Source organism: Leptonotus elevatus, chromosome 17, assembly GCF_054856555.1.
Source record: "Leptonotus elevatus isolate MCC_2025b chromosome 17, RoL_Lele_1.0, whole genome shotgun sequence".
NCBI lineage: Eukaryota > Metazoa > Chordata > Actinopteri > Syngnathiformes > Syngnathidae > Leptonotus > Leptonotus elevatus.
Window position 1 is genome coordinate 8,861,115 of NC_141255.1, and position 18,513 is coordinate 8,879,627.

Consider the following 18,513-nt stretch of genomic DNA (forward strand, 5'->3'; position numbering starts at 1 on the left):
CAAAATGCTTCAGCAACGTAAACAGAGAAGCATGTTAACTTTACTCACCGGCATATGCTCTTTCTATGCGGCAAAAAAACTAATTTTATTGCAAAAATTTGATTGTGACTTTTTCTTTCTACTCGCTAATGTGGCTACAACTTAACAGTGTATCAGAATGCGCGGAACCACACTGCCCCTAAGCGGCCAAACCGGGTACACCATGAACAGCGCTCCCAATAAAGGCACACACAAACAAGGGCAAGACAGTATAAAATGGTAAATTGAAATAAAATCGATTTTGGGACATTTAAAATCAATTCTGAATCGTAGTAAATGATAATGGCGATTCTTATCAGAATGGATATTTTTGGCACACCCTTATTAGGTAGCGATGGGGCAAATCTGCAGGAACAACTAAAATTGAATGAGGTTCTTAGCAAACATTTTGAAGTTAATCATGTTCATGACGCCTGTAAAAACAACTGAGAGCTACGGCTTTTTACTTGTGTCATATAATTGAATAGTACTTTTACGACTATTACGGATTCTTCCTTTTCGTGACAGATTTCGGCCCCGAGTCCCAACAAATAAGGAGTCAACACGGCAAAGCGTTTCTTGAATTGCCTCTCATTTTCCGAACTCTTTGATATGCCACTTTGGTATTGACAAAAAAACATTGGCCAAGCATCCGTCAGGAGAAGAAGATGCCGTATGACGAGACAAAGAAGAAAAAGGCAACCAGCCATCTGGTTTAGCGATCAGGCGACAAAGCAACCGTGGCTTATCTGTGAACAAACACGCCGGCGAATGCAGCGTGGCTCTAATTATATTGGCTGGGCTCCATATGACGACATCTGTTGTTACAAAACAGCTCTGCGCTTTACATTCTGCCTTTAGAAAGTTGCAGGTGTGCGAGGCAAACGCAAAAAGCCAGCAGTAATCACATCTACCGGAACCAGATAAGACCACGCATTTGCAGCGCCGTTCTTTTCGTATTGCCATGTCGCTCTTAGGCAAAATTCAAATGTTATCTGTGCAGAGGAAAGAAAAGTTTTTAACATTTAAACATGTCGCGTTCGGCTCTGTGGTCAAGAGTTCTTCCGCAGATAAGCGTTGTCTCGTGCGTTTGCCAAATTGCTTACAGACTACAGCAGTTTATTGAAGCGTGCAGCGTCGGATGCGCTTTCAGTGGAACCCGCTCACCTTCAGTGTCCTGAACCAATCAACACTGAGGGTAAATTAATTTGATGGTAATTCTTGGAGGAAAATGTGCCTGTAAAATGATGAAAGTTACAATTTCATCAAAGTTTGCAGAATAGATATATATTTTTAGATTTTCTTGAGATGAATATTGATTCTAAACTGCTCACTAGTTTTTGATGTGTGGAGTGCAAAATGTTGTTTCATTTTGAGAAAAATTGGTGTCGGGGGCCAAAAAACGGTATCGGAACAACGCTAGTAAAAACCCTGACAACCCTGAGAGAACTTCACACAAACGACACGCTCAGACTCGGCTCAGCAATTTGCAAACAAATTCTGTCGCCAGCTCTTCATCTACGACGGCAGAGTCAATACCTGGCAATTGATGGTGGGCTTAGCGCCGCCTGCCATTTCCATGGAAACGATGATTTCACACCTCCCGCGGTGTCAGTGCTTTTTTTTTCTCGTCTTCTCTAGAGTTTCTCAAGGACGGCATAGTGAGGACGGGCGGGATTAAAGGAGCCAGTGAAGAAGCGGGCACACTTTGTCATGATTTATTCAACAGCGGAAGCTTTTGGAAAAAAGGGGAGTAGGGGATTGGGGGGGGGGGGGGGTCAAAGGAAATTCATCCTGGCGATGTGCTTGGTTTTGTGTGGGTGGTCTCTGTCACTGAAGTACATCAGTCATGCCCACATGGCTCACCCTAATCTATTCCTCCTCATTGACCGTCTCGGGGAAAATAATTTGTTCAAGTCTTCGGTCAATTCAATTATCAATCAGGGTGGAGCAGACTGAGAGGCATTTGATGTTGTTTATAGCTTTTTTCTTTTCTTTTTGTTCTTTACTATTGTAATTATTACTCCTGCCACAAAATTGCCACTGAAACGACAAATCCTGAATTATGACCCTCAAATCAACCTACCTGTGGAGGCGGGAGCCCCCCCGCGGCGGGTGGACAGTCGGGCAGCATGATTTGGCGTTGAGGGGTGCTGCATTGGCAGGGAGGGGAGGGGTTGGACATGGTCCAGTTGCCCTCCAGGAAGACATCCACTACCGACTGGTCCACAGATGGTGTGATCCAATGAGAGAGGCGGGAGACACAAGGTAACCCCCTGCAGGGAAATGTTCAATAGTACAGTATTCTAGTCACAACTTTTAACAACAATGTCTTTTTTTAATGGCAACATTTCAGTGAGTATTAATTTTAGTGGCTGGTAAAATGCTAAACGAATCCTGATGAGTTTGGTATTGAGCAGCCGGGACAGAAATACTGATTTAGGTAATTTATGCCAATAACGTTGTACAATTTGAAATGCCAGCAAAATGTTCAGGTACATTCTGTTTAGAATTTGACATTATGCGAGGATTCATTTGATAAACAGTGAGTATGATAGTTGCAGCATTTCGGCTTTAGCAATCAATTTCCGGTTTATTGGCTCATTATTTCCCCGTTGCCAATGCTTGAGGCGAGAGTGGCGTTTTACAGCTGCTGCTGCCACAGAGCCGCACTCATGTCGGCTATTATATATCACCGATATTAGTCATCAACGGGCCACAGGAAAAACACACTCACGGGATTGGGTCGCCATCCATGCAACGCGTTCCAAAGCCAGGATTGTTCACCAGGGTTTCCACCACTTCAGACGCATTTGCATTTCCTGGTGCATCGTTACTGTTAAGAATGGAAACATAATCAATATGACATCTGGAAAACCATCCCACCCTAAAAGCCATAATCCTAGTTGGACCCCAAAGATCGTCTTGGTAGCAAAGTCATCCAGTTCAAAGACACACAGCCATAAAACTTGTAAGTACCAAAACTAAAGACGGAGATTTCCTTGGCAGACAAGTAGCCCCCATACCCGCTCTGTGGTAATACCTGCCTGTTTGTCTGGTTCAGGTTTAGAGTGACTTCAGACTTTATTTCAAGTGGGTGCCCTCTAGGTTGTGACTACCCATCAGAAGTACTTAAAGATCCTTCTCGGGAAAAGCATGCTTATAGTAGCTATAAGTTGAAATTGTATAGTGACTTCATCAGGGACTTGGTACTAAATGCTTCCAGTTTAAGGTCTTGCAACCATAAAACCTGGACTGTAAACTTGGTCTTTCATTCTTGCCCAGTAATCACCCATCTTCTATTTAGTGATGAATTCTTCATCATCAAATTAATGACCAAGTGATTTTCTCTGAGTCCAGTCTTGGGTCATAGTCTTAAAACCTGTGAGTACCAATACTCTAAAGACTTAGACTTTCCAGTGACCAGTGCAAGAACAATTATTTGTCTGTCCTGTAGTAGCAGGCGTGTCCTTGTTGGGAACTTTAAGAATGATCTGTGCACCGATGATTTTCTTCAGGGACTTGGTAGAAAGTGAACGAGTCTATTTTAATATCTTACCGACATAAAACATGGGTGCACCACTTTTAGGGTTTTCCAGTGACCAGCATCATTTTCTTCAGTAGGATTTCAGATTTCCCCAGGAACTTGGTAGTAACAAACCCGGGAGCAGCACAACTTCCCCTCCATTAATCAATCAAGGAAATCCATCAAATGCCCATCAGCCATGATATAAATGCTCATTATGCGTAAAATCCTCGTCCCTCGTGTTGGCTCAAGCGCACACACACTAAGCACATACTGCAGGTCCATAAAGACCACCGATATGGCTCTCGGCCAACAATGACCACAAGCAAGTCGGCCGTGTGGATTATTATAGTGCTCATTGTCTCATTTCGAGGCATCTCCATGAAGGTCGTACGGCCATTTCCTTAGCCACCAGTGAGCGTAATCGAAGTGGTCCCGTTGTAAAAATGGATTATGTGCAGCCATCTGTTCTGCAATTAACAATGGCTGGGTTACCACAGTGTTCCAAGGTAATAAAAAGCGGACTCGGGCATTGCGTATATACACCGCAAAGGCGGAACTAATGAATCCGGGCACCAAGCAAGAGCTGAGCTATTAGAGGGAAGCTTTAAGAAAGGCGCAAGGCTAACATAGTAACAGAGACTAGCAGGGTTCACAACCTCTTCCATCATAATGACTCATCAGTGTGAGGTAAACGGGACGGTTTATGAGGCACGCCTCCGTGGAGAGACGTGGCGCGTGTCGTCGCTTTTAAGTGGGCACTTTCAAGGTCACTCGAGCGAAAAGACAATATTCGGTAATTGGTCAGAGCGAAGGTCGATGAAATGTAGTTTGAAAATTACAACTATGGAAAAAGTTGTTAACAAGGCTACGCTACCATATCGATGAGAAAAACAGGACGTCAGCCAAGAAAAAAAAAAAGTTTGTTCATATTATTAACTCAAAGATGGATCGGTCTGGTCTTTTGGATCTTTTGGAGGATAAGAACAAATAAACTGCAAACCATAAACATGGACGCACACCACTTGGCGGCGTCATCACATCAGCTGTCTATTAATCTGAAATGTGTCGGTGCTGCTGTCTTGTTTAGCAACTTAGCACAACAGAACAGAACGAGCTCTGAATGTGCCAGAGAGCTAAAATTGAATCGTACAATATGAGTCATGGCTACAATTAATTGTGTTAAGGCAACATCAGGGGAAATAAAATACCTGCTGGCTTGGATAGATTATCTTTTTAGATAAGAAGGTTTTCTTTTAAACAAGCGAATGGCACTGGGTAATGTCTAAATCCTTTGGGGGTCCACCCAAGAGAGCAGTGAGCGATGAGGCGACAGCGATATGCTAATCCAGTCCTCGAAGGATTACGCACATACAGTGTTGGAACTGTGAACTGATTGAGATGTCAACAGAAGTCTCCCAAGGCCTTGTCACTTATTGCGAGACTGCCGATAGAGATGATGCGTGCGAACCAGTGACGAAATACCTGAAGAAGGTGGTCTGAGGCAAGCCATACATCCACGGTTGCAGTTCCAGACTGGGATATTCAGAAAATGGCGGAACGATGAGGGAGAAGATCAGGGAGAGGCACACGAATACAGCAGGCAACACCACCTAAAATGATAGTACAGGATCAGCAGTCCAGATAAATCCCACGCAGCTGTACTGGGAGATTATAGTACACTACTTGGGACAGCATCAGCATTGCTGTATCGATATATTAAAGCTGGTGAAACGATGATTTTCTACATCAGGATGGTTCATCATCAGTTTCTTGTATTCGTTGCTGGATACTTTTTGTTTCGTTAAAAAAAATCCAATTCTCTCAGACATAATTCGTTTTTCCTCATTCCATTGTTAAAGGTCAGATATCTTTAAAGCTTAATTACGTGTTTGGGAGAGTCGGGGTAAGGGACTGGCGTACGCATGATTAATTGGCCTGGTGCGCAAGTTTGCAAATTTCCACTGTTGGAAATCCGAAAACTCACGTCGCCGCCGCCGCCGCCGCCGAGAAGCAAGATAAAGAGCGAGTGATGAGACTGAAAAGCTTAATGACAGACGGTCCTCTCTCTCCTTCGTTCTCTCTTGTTCTCCCTTATTCTCTTATTTGACAGTAATTGCAGGTGACAGCTGGTACTTCTCCTATTGAGAGCGCAGCGAAAAACAAAGTCATTAAGGCTTCGTAAAAGCCAAAGCACTCGCCATGAACAATGCATGAGTTTATCGGGGATTTCAAGACGAGGGGGGCCAGGCTGGACCTGGAATGGCTTTAAACACAAAAAAATGATTAGTTTTATGATGGGGTTCATCACACTCAAGTGTATTTCCGTGATGAATATGCAATCGTGAGCGTCGGGCCGCGACTGGTCGCCAACTTGAGTGCCACGTTAATCACCGCTTTTGTGTATCGGGGGCTATAATGTCTCCTCACAAAACAAAGACATTTGCTGACAAAGGGAGTTTTTAGCTAAATAAAGGAATTTAGAAGCCAGGGTATGCCTCAGGGCTCTATCCTAGAACCACCTTAGTTTTGAGTCTTTTATACTTCATGCCGTCACGCTAAGAACATAACTGCCTAACATTTTTGCAACATCTGCTTTGGACTATGGAGAGTCATTTCCTGAAGAAAAAAAAATTGAGTTAGGAAATTTTATTATTAACGTGTCAACATGTGAATCAATACATAAAGCTGCACTTTTTCCGCAGATGGGACTATAACTCCGGTATGTAACTGTGAGCGTCAAGTCTAGATCGGTGAAACGTTAATCATAATCAATACACAAAATTGTACACTACTTTTACGCAGCTCAGCATCCGCGCTAAACTTGTGTTTTCACCCAACTTGTTTTTTGATACATTGAGACATTTGGTAAAAATGCTCCACATACCCTATTATTAGTTTAGAATTAAATCTTCACACAGCAGCTGTCAGAATTGATGACATCTGATGGCTTGCTGCACTTATCATAGCATTGGAAATAATTGTCGTACCTTGGTAACCCGCTCCTCGTGAAATGAATTGTGACGCTTCGGAAGTGTGCTCTGTTTATTGGGTTTGACTTCAGAAATTATAGAGAAGAGAAACAATACAGAGGTCCACTTAATGGGCTAATTGCGGCCTGTCATCTGTGCAATTATGGTGTGGTTGTATTTAATATGCGACTAATGAAAACACATGATTAGCATGCAACATGAAAGGGACAAAAAAAAGTTTGCCTTTTGAGTGCCAATCACAGACATGAGGTGGGCGGGATCGTAGCCAGCGTGGAGAGACAATGACTGCATGAATGCATTGACATGGACGGCATCATTGAATCTTCATTTTATTTCATATCGTTTATTTTCAATTCAACCCTGTAATATGCAAATACATCAGTATTATCTCTATCGATATATTCTGATGTTGGTTTCTTCATTCCGATGCAATATATTGCGATACCAAAATTTGGTGTGCACATACTAAGACAGCATCAGTTTGGGGGTTATACAAGTACGTGACGTTGGCTTATGGATGCTGGTGGCTTACTCCAAGTTACTCAAACAGGCCATCTTTTCCAGACAACACTCACAAGAGCCTCCCAAGCATCCCTCTTGTGTTCCCCTTCATTTCATCAATATGACAGACGGAGGCCATTACCTGGGCAACGAGTCCCTTGCGGCTCCTCCGGGCGTGGTGGAAGCGCTTGATGAAGAGAGCCAGGAACTGCCTCCTGATCAGCTCCCACCCGCCGATGACCGTCGAGCCCCGACCGCCAACACCGGTGTCCCTCTGTAAACCTGATGTGGACACGGACCCCCGCCAGGTTGCTTATCACGTCCACGACAACAAGCGGGCAGAGCGTAATGAGCTGCTCGGGTACCGTGTCAAACGTACCACCTGCTCCTTTTGCATTTGCATGGCTTTGAGATTATTTTGTGGTCATTTTGGGACTACTGTACTTTTAATTTAAGTGACAAACCACATGTTGGAAAAAAAACATGTTGTTTAATTTGAACTTTAAAAAAAAGTTTTTAAATGTTTTTTGTATTTCACACTTTTTAAAAGGACATTTACAATTTCTGATGACAAATTTCCCCCAATCCAAATTAAAATTTTTGCTTATCACATATAATGTATTATTATTATTATTATTATTATTATTGAGTAATTCATTTATTTATTTATTGAATTATTATTATTATTTTATTTTTTTCCAGGGGCCAGTATTCTGACAAAACAAAGATATTTGCTGACAAAAGTAGCTTTGAGCCTAATGGAAGAATTTAGAAGCAAGGGTGTGCCTCAGAGCTCCGTCCTAGATCCACTGATATACTGTGTTTTTAGTCATTTATACTTCATATGTAAATCAATAAACAAAGTTGCAAGCCCCTGAAGACTTTTGTGATCAACGTGAGATACAAATAAGCGTGACTTGGCTATTATTATTAGCAGTTTAAACACCTGCGTATGAAAAAAATCCCCCCCCCCCCCAAGTCCCCTTTTACAGGGTGTTAATTTTGATCACTTAAAAAACAAAAAATCAATATAAAAAAAATGAAGAATATATATTTATGAAAAATACCGATCTTTAAAAAAATGCACACTAACTGCTAGCATTTGGTATTTCACAAATTCTCATGAGAATCCAGGGCAACATAAGTCATCATTGACTTAATTGATATCCATTAGTTCTCTCGCCACTCCGTCTTATTAATTTCCTTGTTGTCAGCATAGCAACTGGTAACATGTTAGCATTTTAAACCAATCAAATATATTTGGAGGAACAAACTTACCTTCCACTTGACTGGCAAACATTTCCATGTCACCTGCATCGAAGCAAAGAAAAGCAAAAGCATGCAAGTGACCTAGCTGCATTATTAAATGCTTCCGCTGCACTTTGTTTTTCTTTTTGGTTCATGTTCTGAAATAGATGCAATGAGACTTGCCGCTCGGCTCCAGTTCCGTTTCGGGATGGACGGCGGCGGCCGAGATGCTATTCCGCTTTGTTGCTGTGGGAATTAAAAATAAAAGATGCTGTTTTGGCCTGACCCAATTTAGGGTTATAAATAACATTTAAAAAGTCGGCGTATTACTGCTATAAACGGGACTTACTTGAAATGTCTGCTGCATCCACTCCTGAATCTTCAGCGACCTTCAAAAAAATCTGTGAGAAGAAAGCTTTTAGTGTAGCCCGATCTGTACTCAGGGTTTTATTTGTTGGGATTTAAACAGGTGATAGTAATAACAACAATATTAGTCCAGTCAAGCTTGTGTGTATAGCACTTTAATCACAAAATAGTTTCCAGGGGCTTGCAACTTTGTGTATTGATTCACACAAAAATATAAAAGACAAAAACACAGTAGCAGTGGTTCTAAGACAGAGCTCTGAGGTACACAATAAATTCATTTATTTGGTGAATCTATTTCTAAAAGGAATTTTGTTTGACATACCTCCTCCAGTGTGGTGTCAGAGATGCCATAGCTGGTCAAACCCAGGTCGGCCATGGCAAGGTCCAGCTCGTGGAAGAGCCGGGCAAATGTGCCGTCGTGGGCACCGTCGTAGGGCAGGACGTAGGTGATCTCCTGGCCGATGCGCTCGAAGAAGAGCGCCCGTGGGACGTTGCGACGCACCAGCTCACCCAGCGCTGTCAAATCTGCCCAGACAAAGGAAAGTCTTAAAATGTGAATTTGGACAAAAGTTTTAATCTGACAGCTAAAAAAAGTATTTTTTTTTCTTTTCTCTTTTTTTTTAACAGAAAAACAAGGCGGCCACAATGTTGAGGATGGCATGAATGAACGTGATTCAATGATGCTGATCTTGCACCTGTAGGTTGGACTCCGTTGTAGGTTCCACTCCCGATGGCCGCATACTCATGGACGCTGCTTCTCCTTGAAGGACGTTCGCGCTCCTGCCAGAGATGCAATTGGATTAGAAGCAGATTGCTCGGCCACTTAGAATGATGAACAGTGACTCCTCGACAACGCCGGTCTTGTACTAACTGAATAACGGCAGCCGCATTTTCCACATAATGCCGCTAATTAAAGTGGAATGTGCCAAATGCGCTCGTTTAGATCCCAATTAATGGTGGCGATGATCACCAGGTCAAACAAGCATTCAAATGTTTGTTCAATTCATTTTTCAAGAAAACAATTATTTTTTAAAGAAAAACAAAACATAATTGCATGAGAATTAAGTTTTATTTTTTCTTATTAGATCCACATTTTTCCAGACAGAAATATCATAATTGCACAACATACAAAACAAAGAAAATAAAGTGTTGGACTCAGTTATATAAAAAAAAGAAGAGAAAAAAACGAATATTTTTAAATGAAAAAAGTCCCTTTTTAAAAGAGAAACCATTCGAGACTGAAGTCATATTGTCTCTAGAAAAACAAACAAAAAAACGCCTTTATATGTTTTTTTTCCCTCCAAGAAAAAAAGTTGTACACTCATTTTCTTATCAAAGTCTTGATCAAGTGAATTTTTTTTTTTATAATTTGAGATTAAAATAAATTGTATTTGGAAAAAAGTAGGGTCTAATTTTTTAACCTATAATCATATGGAAATAAAGTTGTATTTTCCAATGATTTATGGCCTGTTTGTCTGCGTGTGAGCTTGTGTGTGTGAGTTGTGGTTTACAGCAGCTCAATCTAACCCTCAAATTTTTTTTCACTTCACCCAGAATCTAACTTCAAAGCAAGCTTCAGATCCACTGCTAGAGCTCACTTGAAAGTCAAAGCTTGGCTGCCAAACCTGGTATCAAGTGTGCGTACCTTGACCAGCGTGAGGTAGTAGCCTGTGCCGAAGCGTTTCTTCAGGAAAAGGGACGAGCCGCAGCATCGCATCCTGCCGTGGGCGATGATGGCGATGCGGTCGCCCAGGATGTCCGCTTCGTCCATGTGGTGCGTGGACAGGATGATGGTGCGGCCTGAGGAGATGGGGGTTACTTTTAGCCGCTAATCGCCATGGCAACAAAGCAGCGCGGCGCGCGTGGGTGAGAATTAAAATCTTGATAGAGACCGAGGTTACCATGCAACAGGCCAGTTTATTTTTAGCTCCTTTTCTTTTTGGAGGGAATAGAGCGGCAATAGACTTCGTGGGCAAAATCACATTATTAGCATTGGAGGGGCCAATTTCAACAGATTGATGTGATATTTTGTGCAATAATGTAGTATTAGGACCAACTCAGTATGGGAAAATGAAAACATTACACCTCAAAAATTGGAAGCAGAGGAGGATAAAGTAGTTTAAAAAAAAAATCTAATTCATCATAAAATATAAAGTTGTATTTCCTAGAGTAAAGTCTATTTTTTAAGTTGTAATTTTAACTTTCCGAGATCAAATGTCTTAATTTTATAAGAATAAGGACCAATTTTTCAAGGGCAAACATAACTGTACCACACATTTTAATTGAACCAGGAAAAAGTATATATATATATATATATATATATATATTTTTTTTTTTGTTGTTGAAAAAAACCATCTGAAATCATATGAGAAGACGATTGAAACTTTTAAGATCAATTGTAATTGTACTAGGACAAAGTTATATTTTCTCCAGACAAGAATTTGTAATTGTATGACAATAAGGTCAAAATTTTCCATGACAAAAGTCACTCTCTGACAGGAATAAAATGTGTCAAAAAAAAATTCAGTACAAAAGTCAGTCTCGTGAAAATGTTTTTTTTTTTTTACAGATAAAAACAATTGTATTTGTATGGGAATAACATTTACATTTTAAAGAACAAATTTAATTTGACTAGAATAAAGTTGTATTTCCTCAGGACAAAAAGTAACTTTTCTGCCACAAAAATGAGACCTTATTGATGTACGATTAGGACTTTTTTGTTCAAGTGCGACCATGTTTCATTTGGCAAAGCGCACCCGGCGTTCTCAGATTCCCGCCGTATGTGTTAATGAACACGTGTGGCGTGATAGGAAACTCCCGCAAATGCCTCGCCATATTTGACATTGCACTCACTATGACACCTTTCTAATCATCCACAGCAAAAACAGTTCAATTTTGACCTTTGACTTGATCATATGAAAAAAATATTTAATAATGTTCTGCCGCCTTATCAAAACACACACAAGCTTTCACGTTTGGCTTCACGGTTGCGACATGTAGCAGTTCAAAGGCCTCGGGCGGCAGGCTTCTGATGGCGTACCTTGTTTGTACTTGAGGAGCAGCTCCCAGATCCCCCTGCGGGCGTAAGGGTCCACCCCCGCTGTGGGCTCGTCTAAGATGACGACTTTTGATCCTCCGACAAAGGCGATGGCCACCGACAGCTTCCTCTGCATGCCGCCTGGAAACAGTCATCTGCTTGTCGGTGTGTGTGTGTGTGTGCAAGCATGTCAACAGGAAATTTCCTTTCATAATGAGAAAGGTGGTCCGCCGTCGCCCGCTGCGAGTTATTTTAGTCGCCGCTGTGGTCACGGCACATTCCATCAACCTGGGAAGTCAGATTCCAGACCGTTGGGCACTTCACTCAATTTAGCATGCGCAAAACAAACTGACATTCAATCAAATTCATTCTTCTACATACATACTTTCCTAATATTTTGTCATTATTTATACTATATTTAAACTAGTGCTGTCAAAGTTAAATAATTGCTAAAAAAAAATGTATTGCATTAATCGTGCATTAACGCAAATGAATCATACTATTTATTTTGACCACAGATTATCCTTAAATTGACAGCGGATGGTTACGTTCAAAATAGAACAGGTTGTGTTTGAGCAATAAACATAACTACATGCATTAAAGTAAAGCCTTTAATAAATCTTTGCGTATGACATTGAAAATATTTGTTCATGTTAAACAATTGGGGTCAAATTTGTTTTCATTTTAAATTATACAGGTAATTAACCGATTAGAAAAAGATGAGGATGAGTGAGTGCAATGGATCAAAAAATGTTGAAAAAAAGTATTTTTAATTAAGTGATTAATTGAGATTAATCAAAATTCTAAGATGTGATTTATCTGATTAAAACATTTAATCGTTTGACAATTATTCAAATGTACTATTCCGACTTCATCCTCTTAACTCATTCACTCACAGCCATTTTCACTGAAGCAGCCCCCTTCGTTCCCGGCTGTTTTACTGGATTTTGACTGATTTTGCAAGGCCCACAGAATATTCTGTTCTATTGCTATAAAAACATGGAACCTACCAAAAGAAAGATTAGAGTCTGTTCTTTCAAAAAAAAAGTCTAGCATTAGAATATAGCTAAATTTCATTATTATTCACGGACCTGTTCAAAACACTGGGGAAAATAGCTTTTTGCAACATGGCCCTGATTGATCTCTTATACTCTGCTGCCACATGTTGGCCGTTTTTTGTAATAACTACCATTGCTTTTAAAAAACATTTAAAAAAAACGTATAAATACGTTTTAGGACCATGCCAATATTTAAAATAGAACGTTTTTATACATTTTGGGGAGCAAATGAGTTAAAGATAGACTATTAGACTCCCGAAAGTGCTGCTGTTTTGGTTAGCAGCCCACCTGACAGGTTTTTGGCCAGGTCCCGTCTCTTGTGCGGCAGGCCAACGTCCAGGATCATCTGCTCCATCTCGGAGTCTATCTCTGCGCGACTGCGTCCCTTTAGACGGCCGTAGAAGTAGATGTGCTCCTCCACCGTCAGCCTGTGAATGGAAAACAGCAAAATATTATGCAAATAAAGTTGAAACTATGATGAAAATAAAATAGTAATAAAATATGATGAGGAATTTTTCCAGGGGAGTCATAATACTGCGCAAAAAGTCATTTCCCAAGAATAAATGTGCAGTATTATGTAAATAAAGTCAAATAATTTTATTTTCCAAGAGTACAGAAAATACATTTAAAATTACATTAATAAATTAAAAGCATTACATAAAGTCAAAATATGAGAATAAAGCTGGAAGATTTCGAAGAGCGAAAAAACATAACTTGCCAGTGTAGTTATAATATTATAGAAAAAAATGACTCAATATCATGTAAGCAAATTCTAAATATTACAGTAAATATATTAGCATAAAATTGTAATATCAGAGAAAATGTTTGTATTTTTTTCCCGTTTATGTTTATTTGCACATAGACAAAAAGAATATATAAAAAAAAATGTTGTAAAATTAAAATGTGCAGGAGAGATCAGGAAACCCATATCAGGTTTATAAAAGAGATCTCACCTAATTCATAATCTTCATATATATATATATATATATATATATATATATATATATATATATATATACATATACATATATATATATATATATATACACACACACACACATATATGTACTGTATATATATTTTAAGTTTAAATATGCAAAAAAAACAAAAACAAACCTTGTCCCAATCTAAAAGGAATTAAAAGCGAAAAAGTAAGCATGTTTTATCTTACTCGTTGAAGAGGACGTTGTGCTGGGGGCACATGCCCAGGTGCCGCCGGACGGCATCCACGTCCGTGCGGATGTCGTAGCCGTTGATGAGGGCCGTGCCCGACGTGGGCGGGAAGAGGCCCGTCAGAATGGACCTGCACGGGAGGACGCGTTTAGGATTGGGAGAACAAATAAATGCTACATTCAAATAACAGGCCTTATTTTATCAGGCCAATTTGTTTTCGGGGAAAAAAAACATAACCACGTCCTTATAACAGTCGTCACATGCATATTTTTTTTCTAATTTGGAGAAATTATGTAATTACAATTCCTGCCTATTGGGGTTCCTGGAATAAAAAATGGAGGCGTCTTCTTGGAGCGAGGTGTTTATTTGTTGGATGATGTGACTAATTAGTCACGACATGCATCATGCAAATAAACACCTCTGTCAAATAAAAGGTCTTGGGACATGGGAAAAATTTACATAAACAGTAATTGCATTGCTTTAATATCCACTATGCCCCAATCAAGCAAATGAATGCATTCCTCATATAAGAGGCTTCAATTTTTCCCTGTCAGAAAAGGCTCATAGGGACTTGCATGGTGGTAGTTTTTCCGGCTCCGTTGTGGCCCAGAAAAGAGGTGATGTGATTCTCGTAGAAGTCCACACTCAGCCCGTCCACAGCAAGCTTGTTGCCAGTCTTGTAGATTTTGACAAGATTACGTACCGACACCCCGACTTTTAAATTGGGGTCCGATTTCTCCAGGTATTCTTAAGAAGAGACAGAGGAATGAGATGGATAACAACATGAAAATATTAAAATAGTAATTTTATGATTTTTATGACAGAAAAATGACAGAAAATGTCCTTTCTAAATGTCAAATATGACACGTTAAGTCTATATGTGACTACTGGGCAAAACAAAACAGTGGAGAAACCTAATTGCACGTAGGCGAGACCAAAAATAGGCCGTGATGTTAATTGGAACGAAAGTGTCATCATCACCTCCCTTCAATAAGAAAGGTGCTAATGTTAGTCACCTGCGCATCCTACACTGCATGTGCGGTGTGGTTTCATGTTACCGTTGTGCAAGCCACCAGGTGCGTCCTTATGCAAATGGTCGTCAGGCACAGAGGGGCTGCCACACCAGTAAGATGCTGTGAACGGGAAGTACCACGGTCTGGGGATCCCATACTGGCCTGGGATCAAGTGCCGATGACACGATAAGCAAAAATTAGTTACAAAAATTATTTCATTACTGATGCATACTGGAACTTCATTTGAAGCCGCATACCTGGGAAGACGTTTTCGATGTACCAAGCGAGTGTCCAGTAGAGGGCGGCGTCAAACAGCATCATGGCAATGGCCACGACAAAGGTGTAGCGTTCGCCCTCTTCGGGACTTCGCCCCATGTTGGACCACTGGATGCCGACGCCCTGCTCCTCGTATTTGGAGAAGTTCTCGCAGCCGAAACCGAACGCCACGCAGGACAATAAACTCTGAGGGGAACAGGAAACGGGCGCTTGCGTGACTGTTTACAGGTAGCAAAGCACACAGGTACACAGCTTGTTTGATGCCGCGTGGCATCCAGAAACACCCATAAAAAATGCTTTTGCATACCCATTCAAAACAAATCATAAATCCTGCACGGAGGGGAAATTGCCAGTGACGCTTTTGCCCATGAAACATTAGCCGCCGCCGCCTATCGCTCTGCATCATCGTGTTGCTTGCCAGCTGCCGCCTCACGCCTCATTTGCTCGCAGCATTTGTGCTCCGGAAGAAGCATTTCCTGCGGCTTCCGAGGCAAACCGTCACCGATTCCGACTGCGCTTGGGCGAGCGGATTTGTCACTGGGGCTGTTGTACCCGTAACCTTCTTGTTATGTTTGTTTCTTTAGTTGTCGGAAAGGAACAAACACCACTGAAGGGTTAAGCGGCACAATGGGTTGTCTCTTGGGAACACACCAAAAAACGGTACAAAAACAGAGTTATGAAAAGATTGTGCAGTTGCGTTTTGGGACGTACCCTCAAATGTTAACAGCTTGGGATGATACCAACAAATATTATCCCTATTAACATGGGCGGGACAGAAATGGACTCAAGACTTTACCAGTTTGACCCGGAAAGCCATCTGCTTTGTCTTTAGAATGGAACGGTTTCACTTTCAGGAAAAAAAATAAAGCAACCTGAGATGTTCTGAATAATTGGGTAGGACTTTCCATATGAAAATGCGAGGGAGATGCATTGCGGGTATTCTTAGACATAAAAGGATTGCTACCTCTGTAGGAAAAAGAACAAATGCAAATATGCCTGGAGCTCTGGTTTGGAACACGGCCGCCATCTGGTCGTCGGAATCCAGGTGAAAAAATTCCACTCGGATTAAAGACTTCATTATCAGTGACAATGTAAGAGGAGAGCGTGCATCCCTTGACACGGTGTAATATCATCCAGGAGGAGAGAAGAAAAACCTCCGGCCTGATAAAGTGCAGGGATGATCTGGATAGCGGCGCGGTCAGGGAAACATTGCTTATGCTAATTAGCGGGCTAAAAGGCTATCTGTCTTGAAGAAGCAGGGGAGAAAATAAGATCTCAGCACTTTCGGGAACTATAAGGCATTATATATTAAGTGAGCAGGAGAGTTTTTGCTAAGGGCTAATGGTGAGGAAGTCTACCTCCCCTTGTATGCTGCCGCTAATTGCAATTAAAAGCTCATCAAGCTAGATTACCGAATGAATTGAGGGCTGGAAAACTCAATTCAAACCCAAAATCTAAACCATGTTCCGCAACAAACACAAATCCTAAAACTTAACCACTAACCCTAACCTCTAAATTGAACATTAACCCGAATATCTAACCCCAAACCAAAGACCAATCCCCTAAACCTATTTTAACATAAAGATCAAAAGCCTAACCTTAACATTTTACCCCAACCAAAAACTCATTAACCCTCCTCTAACACACCACTCTAACTCAAAACTCAAACCGTAATGCCAAGGCCTTAACTCAAACCTTAACACTAAATGCTTAATCCTAACAACTAACTCTAATCTATAATCCAAACTCTAAAGCCTTACCCAAAACATGTTAATCATAACATATATCACTAACACAACTATAACCCAAAACATCACCTCTAACCCTAACATACAAACCTTATCCAACCCAATCCTAACTCTAACTTGACCAACCAGACCAATCATGTTTTCCAATTTGAAAACACCAGAACAAATAAACCCGTCCATCCAAATGCTTTCCTTAATGGTCGGGAATTCAGACTAGCAAGTCATGGGTAGCTCACTACAGATGACTAGATAGGAAGGATGAAATCAGGTGCCGATAAAAAATATTACTGTCTGTCAACATTGATTGCTGCTATTCATTTGACTTATGAGAAAATTGTCCACACAAGTTGTTGAAACGGGCAAGGAACGAAACACGCTCGCACTGACAACCTCTCCCTGGCGACAGTAAGGATTGAGAAAGTCATACGTCTTTGTCTGCGGAAAGGACAGCTCGAGGACAAATGATTGTGGCACTGTCATAAAGGTCACAGAAGAATGACTGAAAGTTGATCAATGGTTCATCTTACAGGACGGGCCCCATGGATTTCTCTGTGGGGTGTACGTATTGCCAAGAGTAACTTCAAGGGTTTTAAGCAAGCCTCAAAAGGTAAAAAGACTTTGCTATTTCAGTATGTCAAACATGCATATTTTTTCACGAGGAAATCCATCAGGAACATCCCTCAAGTCTTACCACAGCAACCTTGACTCCGAAACCTAGGACGTCCCTCCAGGCGTAGCAAAGGAGATGCGGCAGGTAGAGGACAAAGTAGATGAGGCCGCCGCACGCCGCTGCCAAGTTGGCCTTGGAGAAGAAGACGCTGATGAAGAAGCACTGTGTGACGGTGGTCAGGCAGAACACCAACAGGAAGACAAAGATGACGGTGGGGTCGCTGTACTGCAACACTTTGCCATACTGGGGTACAAAGAAAGAATTGCGAGTTGACAGCAGAAGAAGAACACATCATCAAAATGTATGGTGAAAATGAGGGATTGTCTGGCTAAGCAAAAGTAGATTCAGATTTTGTTGTTTTTAACTCATTCAATGCCATTGACGGCTATGGACGTCAAAGATCCGTTGCAACTGGACGGGCAGTGAATGAGTTAAATTTCATTCAAAGGAGGACCCAGACGCCTGATTTTGAGTTTTTGGAAAGACAAAAAGTGAAATGTTTTTGCATGACCATGGCTGGAAAACCCAAAGAACTAGAGACTAAACCACTTTGAGACCTTGGGAATCACATTTGTCTGTAAGGCTAATTTCAAAATGCATTCATTTTCTCTTACTCCCTTCCAGTGTAACTCTCCAAAATGAGGCATTGGGTCCTCCCGGAATCATTTCTAAATCAGTGGAATCACCTTGAGTATAAGAGCAAGGAGCAGCGAGCTGATGGCTAACGGCAGCGCGCTGGACACGGCCCAGCTCAGCCAATAGATGGCGCTTCTCAGGCCCATGATCCTCACCGTCTCCTTAAGTCTGGCTTCTTTCTCGGCAACAATACTCTTAACGACCATGGCCACCGAGTAGATCCAGGCGAGAGTCATGTATAAGGGCAGTG

General features: G+C 41.2%; 1 protein-coding gene across 1 annotated transcript in view; it reads right to left on the reverse strand.

Annotated features, from left to right (window-relative positions):
• LOC147159686 (phospholipid-transporting ATPase ABCA1) overlaps window positions 1-18,513 on the reverse strand; it is a 62,341-nt gene that overhangs the window by 18,857 nt on the left and 24,971 nt on the right. Inside the window, exons 16-32 of the mRNA XM_086058489.1 lie at window positions 17,649-17,870; window positions 15,191-15,395; window positions 14,979-15,095; window positions 14,496-14,667; window positions 13,919-14,050; window positions 13,036-13,175; window positions 11,693-11,830; window positions 10,298-10,452; window positions 9,348-9,432; window positions 8,975-9,177; window positions 8,636-8,687; window positions 8,470-8,532; window positions 8,317-8,349; window positions 7,181-7,320; window positions 5,030-5,157; window positions 2,756-2,854; window positions 2,105-2,294 (exon numbers count right to left, since the gene is read on the reverse strand). Coding sequence (XP_085914615.1) covers window positions 2,105-2,294; window positions 2,756-2,854; window positions 5,030-5,157; window positions 7,181-7,320; window positions 8,317-8,349; window positions 8,470-8,532; window positions 8,636-8,687; window positions 8,975-9,177; window positions 9,348-9,432; window positions 10,298-10,452; window positions 11,693-11,830; window positions 13,036-13,175; window positions 13,919-14,050; window positions 14,496-14,667; window positions 14,979-15,095; window positions 15,191-15,395; window positions 17,649-17,870 — 2,274 coding nt within the window. The remainder of the gene's footprint in view (window positions 1-2,104; window positions 2,295-2,755; window positions 2,855-5,029; window positions 5,158-7,180; window positions 7,321-8,316; window positions 8,350-8,469; window positions 8,533-8,635; window positions 8,688-8,974; window positions 9,178-9,347; window positions 9,433-10,297; window positions 10,453-11,692; window positions 11,831-13,035; window positions 13,176-13,918; window positions 14,051-14,495; window positions 14,668-14,978; window positions 15,096-15,190; window positions 15,396-17,648; window positions 17,871-18,513) is intronic.